The 11,910-nt window shown below is 31.1% G+C and overlaps 1 protein-coding gene across 1 annotated transcript; it reads right to left on the reverse strand.

Annotated features, from left to right (window-relative positions):
* Positions 1-986: 986 nt before the first annotated feature.
* On the reverse strand, positions 987-5,727 carry LOC11421774 (2-methoxy-6-polyprenyl-1,4-benzoquinol methylase, mitochondrial). Its single transcript, XM_003604301.4, has 9 exons — positions 5,577-5,727; positions 4,665-4,780; positions 4,436-4,562; positions 4,149-4,210; positions 3,136-3,294; positions 2,880-3,024; positions 2,697-2,768; positions 2,097-2,205; positions 987-1,314 (listed from the first exon to the last, which is right to left on the reverse strand). Exons 2-9 carry the CDS (start codon positions 4,759-4,761, stop codon positions 1,213-1,215), a joined length of 873 nt encoding a protein of 290 aa, XP_003604349.1. The 5' UTR covers positions 4,762-4,780; positions 5,577-5,727; the 3' UTR covers positions 987-1,212.
* Positions 5,728-11,910: the final 6,183 nt, after the last annotated feature.

Raw genomic sequence — 11,910 nt, forward strand, 5'->3', positions numbered from 1 at the left:
TTGTGCTGATGTCCTACTGCTTAGAGGTCATGATGTTGGTTTCTTGCTTGTTATGATAGATTTTATAGTTAAATAAGTTTTTGACAGTAAAGTTCTTAAATTTTGCTTTTAGTCTATATAAAACTTTTCTTCAATTTTTGATTCTCCAAATACTTTTCTTCACATATGATAAGTACTGGAAGACCAAGAATTAAAGAAAAACTTCAGAGAAAATAAAAAATGAAATTTTATAAGGATAAAAAATTTATTTAACCCCTAAATTTTTGACTGAAAAACTAGTGTTAATAAAAAAATTAACTTCTTGAAAAATAAATGCTAGTTTTCTTTTGGGAGCAATGTGGTATTGATTAATTTGTTGTTTGACAATCTCAGTCAAAGAATATTATTATACACATAAGATAGATTCTCTTATCTCTAGCAAATTTTCTTTTTAAAGCATCCACAATAGTAATCCTCAATTTGAAGTTCTTAAACGGATCTCATGTGTACACATCACTCTTTTATAGATTGAACTCTTAAATACTTGTTTAAAGTGTTTGAATTCCTTACCACTTGAACTAACCATATGGTCCTACATCAAAGGACTCGTTAACTTGACGTACATAAACATCTAGAAGACTAGAACAGTCATATGCACTTGGAGCATCGTCTATGTAAGAAAATTTAAAACGCCAAATAGGTGGGTCACACCTTGTCACATAAGAATATTTCATTCCAGTGAGAGAGAAAGTTAAGGAGCAAAAATGTAAAAAAGTTGCATAGAGGAGGAGACATAAAGTGCTGTGTAACTACAATGACTAATCTTCTTAGTTTGAGTATGATTTCTTCCACAACATAATCAAGATGGTTGTTCTGTATATACTTATAATTAATTTCATTAACACATGGCTTATGCTTTCTTTTTCCTTGAAAGGGTGATAAAAGTACGTTTGATCCTTTGGCAAAGTGATGGTATCAACTAATGTATAAAATTCTACTTTCTGATGGAAAAAAAATGCAGCTACTTTACTTATTACAGTTAGATACATCCATTAGAAGAATAATCTTAGGAAATGAATTGCAAACACCAAATATTAATGGAAAAAATAATACTTACCATTCTCACAAACTCGTATCTACTAGTTCTAGCATAATACATGAACTTGCTTATAAATAGTTAAGAAAGATGCATGATTTATTATATAATTATGGGTAAAGTTTATAAATATCATATCAGATTTTTATCCCTGAATGAATGGCTACCACTCCCCCAACTAGATTCTCATACTCTACTTTCTGGAACCCTGCATCAGCAATCATTGATGCAAATTTTTCCTGCAATCCATCAATTACAATACATCAGTCAATGCAGAAAAAGGTAACTCGTCAAGGCTTTCTTGACATTCAAATTCTCATTAGAGAAGTTTCTGCACAATTCTTATGAAGTCAAGCATACATAAGTAAATTTCAAAAAAAAAAAAAAAAAAAACTACATAGTACAGAAAACAGTTTTGTGACTGGTTTTTTAGGTTCACAGAAGAAGTGTTAAAGCACCACCTGAAACTCACACAACTGTGAGGACCCGGGTTTGAACCCGGGTGAAGATGTCCAACCTAACAATATCGACATTGCCAATTAAGCTAGGCCTTACAGACTGTGACTAGTTTTTACATGTTCAATTATTTAACTTAGATTTGTAAATGACAGAATAAAGTGGGCCTAAAATGAGTATGTCTGATCTCAACATTGTCTGCGGTCGATTATAAATTTTATGAGAACAATAAGACAAAAGATTCTCTGAGCATCTTATACAATGAATGTGGAAAACTGGGGAGAGATTGGCAAAACTTATACAAAAGCCTCTTTTCTTGGGTTTCAATTAAATAATGAATAACATAGGAGATGGTCATCATCAACCGATTGGACCCATCTTCCTCACTCTAGACTTTTATTCACTAAAGCATATAAAGAGGTTGGCAGTGAACTGAACTGTATCCAGTCATCTTGTAGAAAGATCTATAGGTCTGTTCAGGAATGGAAGACCTGACTATCCTTTTCTTTCAAGCTAAAATGAAGTGAAAATAAGTACAGCTATTAATAGGAGGAAGATTGATAACCTGTGGGGGAAAACGCCGGATACTCTCAACTAAGTACTGATAGGACTCCCGGTCCCCAGCAACCATCTCTCCTATGCGTGGAATAACGGAGAAAGAATATAAGTCATACCTGCAACAGAAGAAAAGTAACATAAAGAGTTATATTCAATTCAAGTATTGAAGAAGGCTATGATTCTATGGCAGTCTGCAATTTATGTAGCTCATGAGTTAATTTGGTTGCCGGAGAATTCCTCAATTTTCAAAGATATATCTTTTTCCACACAATTCTCTCTAGCGCTTTGCTTATCGCTTGTTTCCGAGGAGTTTTATTACTAATATGTTTCTTATTGTTCCCCGAAACACATTATCTTGTTGTTTTCCTCTTGATTCTTTTATTCAAAATTTCAAGTATGAACGTAAACAAGGAGATGAAAAAGTTCCATATAAACTTGGATTATGTTTTATTTACAAGGTACAAAAATTAAAGGGTTGATCTTTATTGTAGTTGTATTTTATTTTTCAAATGCGATTTGTGTGCATATTACCAGTCTCTAACTTTATTTTAACGTGCCAAACACCAATTCACATCATTCTTGCAAAAATAGAGATAACGATACTCACAGTTCTTTAAATATAGGGAGACTAACATGGCTTAGTTCAAGGCAAAGGAACCTGCCGCCATGTTTCAACACCCTGTTAAAGAAATGAATAAAACAACAGTAAAATCAGCACAAATTTAATTGATTGACATTAGCTTCGAAATCGTACAAGTCACAGCAATCTCGTAAAAAAATGCAAACCAACCTATGAGCTTCACTTAGAACTTTCTCGATGTGTGTAACATTCCTTATCCCAAATGCAATAGTGTAACCATCCATCGAATCATCTTGGAAACTCAAGCTTTCAGCATTTCCCTCCACCCAAACAAGGGAACCATCTTCTCCATAACCTATCAAAATAAGAAGAAAATTGTTCACTCCTAACAAATGAAGATAAATTAAACCAAAATTCTTCATGAAATCTCAAAGTAATTGTTGCATTCTAAGGAATTCTTGTTTACCTTTTTCCGCAGCCCGCTGTTTGCCAACATTCAACATGTTTGGGTTAATGTCACATACATATATCTGAGTTTTTGCCTCTAGAGCATCGTTAAAACCGTCTTGAAGCCCTCTTTGCTTAACTCTGTTTATGTTATCCAAGATTCTAAAAGCAACATCCCCTGTAAAATCAAGAAATTTAAGCTCTACAGGAAAACCCTTATGCTTATTAAGCTCTAAAATCTTTATCTCTCCATAATAACAAAATATCGGCGAGCAGAACAAAGCTTTTATGGAAAACAAAAATACAGTTACACACCCTATGAAAGGGACCGTGTGACTAGGAAGATGGAAAGCAAAACTGCTAAGAATAGTCTAGACTCTAGAGACCCTCACAAATGGTTCCAACCTTTCATTGGACCTCCCCATGGACGGAATTTTACAGCATCAGATCGTCCTTTTGAACTATATATCCCTCTGACCAGTCCATACTTCATTACTTCTTTTAGCCACACTCTACATATTTTCCAAAACTGCACCAATTTACTTAAATTTTCAATTTTTTGAAGCTTATATACACAGAAACTTGGCACTCTCCAATGTCATAGAGAAATGATATTTGTACAACCATCTTTTGACAACTTTCTCTTTCATACTCACATTATGTTTTTACTTTCTCTCTCTCTCTATTGTTTTGGTTTCCGTGTCAATATCTACTTTTGTTTGTAACTTTATAGTTGTCACACAAATGGTTGTTCAAATAACACATCTCAATGTCATATTATCTGTAAGTTTTCGAATACTGACTCATCTTGAATTATTTGTAACTTTAAAATATCAAGATAGTATCGATTGCTTTTTCTAATAATACCCTTATTTATTGGTATGGTATCTCAAGCCATCATATGGTAATTAGTCCTTCTATCTTTATTTCTATCTAACTGCTACTACAACAATTTCAATTGCACCACTCAAAGTAACGTTTTATATTCTTTAGAAACTAGAAAGTTTAAAGGTGAGTATGAAGGATGCAGACCAGTGCCACCGGCCACATCAAGATGCTTCATTCCAGGAAAAGGATTCAACATGGAAACTAGCCTGAGAAATTGAGCAAAAACTACAGATTAATGTCAAATCCTGTAAAGAACTAACACAGACACAACATTGATGCGTAAACATAGGTAATAATTTTAAAAAATAAAATAAAGGAAGAAACTGTATGCAACATGTGGCAATGTCATGTTGGTATTGTACATAGGTCAAATCTATTCAATTAAAACAGAAAAATATAAATTATTTATAGAATGGAGTAGGTAATGTAACCTTTCTTTCCACAGTCTATGCAACCCAGCACTCATTAGATCATTCATGGTGTCATAGTTTTTAGCAACACTTGTAAATACATCACCAACCATACGTGCCTTTTCTTCTTCGTTTACATGTTTGAAACCTAATTTTTTATGGAAAAATGTGAATCGAAACAATTTCAGAATGCTCAACAGGTTAATGTTATTTGTTTTAACTAAAAAATGTAAATTTGAATGCAACTAACCGAAACTGGTGGCATGAGAATGTAGAAGCCTGGAAGTGGAAGATAATGCTGGAAAAAGTTTATTCCCCAACCTTTTAGTGACTATTCCCAAAGCCATGAATTTGATTGTTCAAAACCTAAATAACAAAGAAAAACTCAAACCCAATAAGTCAGCAATAATGAAAAAAACATTACTGTAATTGCATAAATTGATGTACTTTGATTTGATGATGTTTTGTTTTAAAAGAGAACAAAACACTCGAGAAGGCATAGCAATGGGGCGTGGCCGGATTTTGCCCTACATGTCCCTCCAAACTCCCTGAAAAATACCCGAACATGCCCCAAATCGCCGTTGGAGAGAGAGAGAAATAGATATCGTTCTCCCATCCCTGATGGGTCGGGTTTTCCCACCTCTATCCACGGGTAGAGATCCTTTCCATTACTAAAATAAATAAATATTTGGTTAAAGGCTTCTACTTCTAAAAATGGTGACATACACTTGAGATAATTGGACGTTTATACACTTAATTCCTGAAACATTAGTAATGAAACCCTCCATTTCTTTTGAAAAAATGAGAGGATCCCTATCCCATCCTCACCCAAAAAAAAGGTTTAATTTTGGTCTGAACAGTTTCAGTTTCACCGCAACAAAAAGCATCAACTTTCCCTAACAAAAAGTAAATGGATAATCAATTTGACTTATTTGAGCTTATTTTCATAAGTCCTTCAAGATAGCTTATGAAAACAACTTATAGTAGCTTATACGGAAATGATTTATACATAATGAGTTTTATGTTTCGCAAATAGGTTGTTAATCCAAAGCGGCAGTAGTAATGTGAACGAGCGAGCAATTTGCAAAGAAAACAACATAAGGATACTTAGAATTGCAATACATAACAAAAAAAGAGAGACGAATAAGCAATTCTTACTTACCTGAACCAGGCGAGAAACGAAAGAGGGGAGAGAAGAAGAGAGGGGTGTGTGTGTTTGCCACACGGAAGCGTAGAGGGTGCCACACGGATTTGGTTTTTTTTCTCTCTTTTTTTTCTTCTTTTTTAGAGCTATATATTGATTCTTGATCAAGTAATTAATTTTAGAGAACTCATTAGTGTATTATTTTTTTTAATGAGAAATGTTACCTTTTTTTTTTATCCTTTTTTATATTATTTATTTGTAACAATTAGTCTTTTATTTTTTTTCTAGTTCAAATAATTTATCTTATTTATATTTTTGTCTCATTCAAATTTTTTATCTCTTAATATGTGTACAAGTTAATCATTTTTTTATTTTTTATTAAAAAAATGTTAAGCTGACTTGTCACGTATGATTATTAATAATAATTTTTATCGTTAAAAAACTCATAATAATCTTGTATTTGACTAGTTCATATTATATATATAAACTAAATTGTGCCACACACTCCAATACACATTTTTTTTACATAATCTAGGCACATTTTGGATTATATAATTTAAGGTAAAAAAAAAAAAAAAACGATTGTGTTAGAACTTGGAAGAGACAAAGGAAGACCAATCAACATGCGATAATGACTGCATTGATGCAAATGTGAAGTTTTAGGAATGATATTATCCAAGTGTTAAATTTAATTATTAAAACATTCAAAAGTTTTTTTATCCAATAAAAAAACATGTGTTAGAGATAATGGTGAGAACTATAATTTTCCACACTTTAAAAATAGATTCTCAATACAAATTGGTACTTGATAATCAATCGTGAGACTAGCTGCTAATGTGGCCTCTTGTGCCAAAACATGAACGACCTCATTTGTTTGTCTCCGAATAAACTTCACCCTATAGTGGAAAAAATGCCGCGACATGCTGTAATTACATTACCGAACTCAGAAACATCATCTTTACGCGCGTAAAAAGTCAACTGTGTTGTTCTTGAATCCACTTCAAAGTCAATATTATCCAATTGCATGTCACTTAGCCACTCTAATGCATGATATAAACCCAAGGCTTCTCCGACGTCAACCGCATGAACAGCTGCAAAATTCATGGTTTTAGCTAGCACGAAATTTCCTTCGTCGTCTCTAATACACAAACCGATTCCAATTCTTATTCTTATTTAATTTTATATTTTTGTTTTTATAATTACATAAAATTACAATTATTGATTATAATTAAATTAAAAAACACTTAACAATTTTTTTTTTTGTAGAAACAAAATTTATTTAAATAATTTGTTTTTATATTTATTTTCTTAACTTAAAATGCAATACAATAAATTAAGCACGCGACACAAATAATTTAAAAAGCAAGGCAACATACTAACAGAAAGATATTAAGATAGTGGAAATTTTCATTTTTTTTTTTGTGTCCAAATCAAATAAACCAAGTCTCTATTATAGACAAAAAAAAAAAAATCATGAATTTTGGTAAAAAAAATAATTTGTCATGAAATAATTGAGTTTAAATAATTAAGATGAGATTAATCCAGCAAGCCAATCAACAAGCGCCACATGGCAGCTCTTATCCACCAACACATTCTCTCTCTACGTTTGGAGAAAGACGAGACGCGCCTGTCAGGCGTGTGTAGTGCACTCTCCCGATAAACCACTTGTTTTGCACCACATCATCTTCAGCTTGGCCCACCATTCTCCCATTCAACATCTCTCTCCTCCACATCATCATTCAACACACCATTGGAGCACTTTCACTTGTTGAAGGTTGCTTTTAACATAGCAATTCAACACCATTGGACATGGTCTAAGAGGACAAGAAAGTTCTTGGAACCTTTTTTGTTTTTTTACAACTCATCTCAACAATTTTTGTTTTTTGCACCGGTCTCCAGCAATTTTTTTTTTTTTTTTTAAGGATCTCCAGCAATGTTTTGTTGTTTAAATTTCTTATTTCTTTGGTTAAAAAAAATCTTATTTCTTATGAGACTTATCCAACGAGTACTCATAAATATAGCCATTTTTTTGATGACCAATTTTATGAGTATTTTTTTATATTTAAAAAAAAATTGCGCTATGATGATAGTTTGTATTTTTTTTTTCTTTTCTGATAAGAGCTTCTCTAGTGGCGGGTCTCAAACCGACTTTTTCAAGATTGAAGATAGAAACTCTCTACCAAATGACTTCTCGGGAGACAGCCAAGAGCTTAATACGTATGTTTTGAATCAATCGAAAAACAAGGTACCTTGAATAAAAGTTAATTAACAAATTAATAAAATGAAGTTGCCGTGAGCCTAATTTATTTAGTAGGTACAATGCATTGTAATATAAGTAGTGATATTTGAACAATAACCTCAGATAACTTATGTGACAATATTTGAACCACATATTTTTCTTATACTCGCTATTGGTAGAATTTCAGCCACTAATAAGTTACTTGACTAAAATAAACTAATAAAATATTTTAAGAAATTGCTAAAAAAAAATTTGTTGAGAAAATCAGGTGTGGCCTCGAGGGGTGGGAGCCCAGGGCACCATTTTCATAGGGGCACCAAAATTATTATCTTTATGTAGTAGTTAGTACTACATAGATATATTTCTTTCTAAATTGCTTTGATTAATTATATTGAAAATATGTTTTTAAAGAACCTTGATTATGAATTAATCTTTTGCAATAAAAAATACAAGAAGAAAGACATTCAAATAATTAAAAGGACATAGTTTTATTGATTCGCTTAGGGCACTAAAAATCTTAGGACCGGTCCTGGAGAAAACACACTAATTGCCCTTAAAATTTAGTTAAACCTCTCACACACCTCCCCTCCAGTTTTAATGATAATATTTTAGAACTTAAAAGTGGATTTAAATGCATTTTACTGCAACAAATTATTCTCTGAAATAATTACTGGACAACTGGAGTTGTTCTGTCATGTCCTTCATTTTTTAGCAAATCAAACACACCCAAAGAGAACAACACAAAAGATAAAATATCATAAAAATTTTAAAAAAGATCGAGTCATATTCTTACAATAATTCCATAACAATGTTCTTTTTGGGATGTTATTATATATATATATATATATATATATATATATATATATATATATATATATATATATATATATATATATGTGTGTGTGTGTAACCGATTAAATAATGATGTTCTCTTTTATTTTATATATGTATTTGATTAATTGTCACTTTTTTATTATCAATATTATTTATATTTGTTTGACCAAAAAAAATCACTACATATATTTATATATTGGGCATTTTGATATTTAATTTTCATTAAAGTATTACGGATCGTATAATTTTAAACTTTTATCATTAAAGTATATGGGCTTCAAATTACGCACTCGAAAGATCTATTGCTATTGTTAGAGCTGCGGTGCAGTGGCTTAGTTACAGGCTCGGTATCATTTCAAATGCATTAGAAGTCAACTGCAGACTGCAGTGGTGGTGTTTACTTAGTTCAATGGATGTTTGTTCTGTGGTCACGTGATGATGTCCACAATGTTGTATTAGAACTACAAGGTATACTAGTAAGGCTCACTTTGCTCGAGTTTTGCTTGAAAGAATTTTGCTTCCAATTGAGAGAGATGTCATAGATTCAATCAACAAAGATTCTGGAGTAGATTATTTCTAGAAAGATGAGTATTTGTTAGGGTTTTTTGATGGTTAACAAGGTTTGTTTTGTGCAACTCTTTCTTTAATTTAATTCCATATTTTCTAAACTTTCTGTATTCGTTAAACAACTCGGGTCTTGTTTTCCTTGTTTGGCTTAACAACTTAATTATGTGTTTACTCTTTCAAAAAAAAAAAGACTTAATCACGTGTGTGTATAGCATAACCACTTATCTTATAAGTACCTATGTATTAGCAAATTCTATAACAAATGATCAAATAATTCACAAGGCCCCATAGTTTTAGGGGAACCATTTGGTTGTGCTATGCTTGTCAAGGATCTAATATAACGATATATATGCGTGTGTGCATATGCGTGCACACGTCTGTGTGTGATTTAAAAAAGATAGGGCTTGAAGTTCATAATTCACACATGACATTTTTTTTTGACAAAAACAAAATGATATTCATTCATTCAAATCGAGAGATTACATCATTCAACACCGCTAAAAACATAAAGGATGAATCTGCGAACAAACTCACAGTATCCAAGTTAATAGCATATAACGACATAATGCCTACAAAAATATATGATGAAATTAAAGTGACTGGAATATCCATTGCCTCCGGATCTGCAACGTTGACGCCCAAATTTTTGATTGAACAATCGATCTTTCAATATGAATTAAATGAATATCGCACGAAGATGAGAAATCAAACAACACGCACAAGACGACAAACAACAAATCACCACACTTAGATGATGAAATTACAAAGAAAAAAAACCTAAATCTATGTGAAAATCACTTATTTAGATTGAAATAAAGAGAAAAAGATGAAGAAAAGTGATTTCAGGTCAATAATTGACCCAAAACCACCCCTCAATGAATAAATTGTAAGAAAAAATCTAGAGAGAGAAAACTAAACCGACTTGTTGGAGAGGGAGAGATAAAAAAAGTCAATTCACACATGACAGTTAAAGTCTCATAGAGGACTTTGTGTACATAGATAAACTCAAGGTATGTTTTACCTTTCTTCACTTGAACTAATAATTAAACTCTTATACATATACTATATGTTATTTAAAAAAATACATTATACATATACTATAAAAGAGCAACAACATGTAAACCCCGTGTGTGTACACATGATTACTCAGTTTTGAATTTTTTCAATCTATATACTAATATAAAAGTTAATGTCCATTGATTTTACCATTTTGTCCTTAGGAGGGGCAATTTGGTAAATTATAAATTGGTTGAGTTTTTTTTTGAAGGTTGGCCTATGAATTTTCATTTTTTCCCCTAACCAATTTTTTAATTATTTTCTAATTTTTATATTTTTAATAACTTTTAATTATTTTTCAATTTTTATATTTTTAAATTTTTTCTCCCAAATTCAGTTGCTTCTACATTGCCGTTGTGGGAGATTAAGGTATCGTTTGACAAACTTCTCTACATTTTTAAGGAGAAGTTAGTCCAAATACAATATCAATTAAGTACTTACTAAAAAATGTACTTTTTTTAATGCATAAAATTGAATGTAATGAGCTTTGCTCAAAAGTTGTTGAATGCTACTTCAAAAAACTATTTCTCGACAATTTATTTCACAAGTATCTCTCTTCAATTCACGTTGGGAACCTTTTCTTTTATTTTTTAATATTATTTTTGGATAATATGTAATCATAATTCACACATCATTGGTTCCTTTTTGGTTCCAATTGTTTTCATCCTAAACATTTATGTCAATTCATAATCTCATAAACTGATTATATGATCTCTAAATCAGCCCATACATATTTTATGATGAATCACAATGTTCCGTTGTTTTAACATCTTTTCTTTCGAAGAATTTTTTTATGTCGTGATTATCAAAGGTTATTATTTGACTTTAGATAAACATTAAATGTAAAAGTGTGGAGGGAAAAATTAGGTTAAAATTAGAGCTGACATTTTGCATAAATTAAATCTAGGGTTAATATAGTAAAGTCACACGAAAAAATAGGTTAAATCTAGGGTTAATATTGCGTCACGGATTAACATTTAGAAATAAGATATGACATTTTGCATAAATTAAATCTAGGGTTAATATAGCAAAGTCACACGAAAAATTTAGGTTAAATTTAGGGTTAATATTGCGTCACGGGTTAACATTTAGAAATAAGAGATGTCATTTTGCATAAATTAAATATAGGGTTAATATAATTTGTTTAGTAAAATTAAAGAGAAAAATTATGAGCGATTTGTTTATTTTGATTTCCCTAACAATTAACGTTAACATTTTGATTAAATTAAACATGGTTAATTAAATAGGGTTAATACAGTAAAATTAAGCAAAGAAGTTAGGTTAAATCTAGGGTAAAATTTTGCGTTCGGGTTAACTTTAAGAAATAAAATAGGTTAAGTATAGCAAGACGGGTTAACATTTATAAGTAAGAGATTATGTTAAGTATAGCGAGACGGGTTAACGGTTATTCCTTTCCAAAAAAAACAGCATATAATTGGGAACATCATTTTATTTTACTTTAGATAAACATTAAATGCAAAAGTGTGGAGGGAAAAATTAGGTTAAAATTAGAGATGAGATTTTGCATAAATTAAATCTAGAGTTAATATAGTAAAGTCACGCGAAAAAATAGGTTAAATCTAGGGTTAATATTGCGTCACGGATTAACATTTAGAAATAAGATATGACATTTTGCATAAATTAAATCTAGGGTTG

The sequence above is a fragment of the Medicago truncatula genome, chromosome 4 (genome assembly GCF_003473485.1).
Source record: "Medicago truncatula cultivar Jemalong A17 chromosome 4, MtrunA17r5.0-ANR, whole genome shotgun sequence".
Lineage (NCBI taxonomy): Eukaryota > Viridiplantae > Streptophyta > Magnoliopsida > Fabales > Fabaceae > Medicago > Medicago truncatula.

Coding starts and splice junctions, on each gene's coding strand:
- LOC11421774 (XM_003604301.4), bottom strand. CDS start 4,761: ATGGCTTTGGGAATAGTCACTAAAAGGTTGGGGAATAAACTTTTTCCA. Junction 4,211..4,435: donor CATAGACTGTGGAAAGAAAG/GTTACATTACCT, acceptor TCAATTTCTCAG/GCTAGTTTCCATGTTGAATC. Junction 3,025..3,135: donor ACAGCGGGCTGCGGAAAAAG/GTAAACAAGAAT, acceptor TTATTTTGATAG/GTTATGGAGAAGATGGTTCC.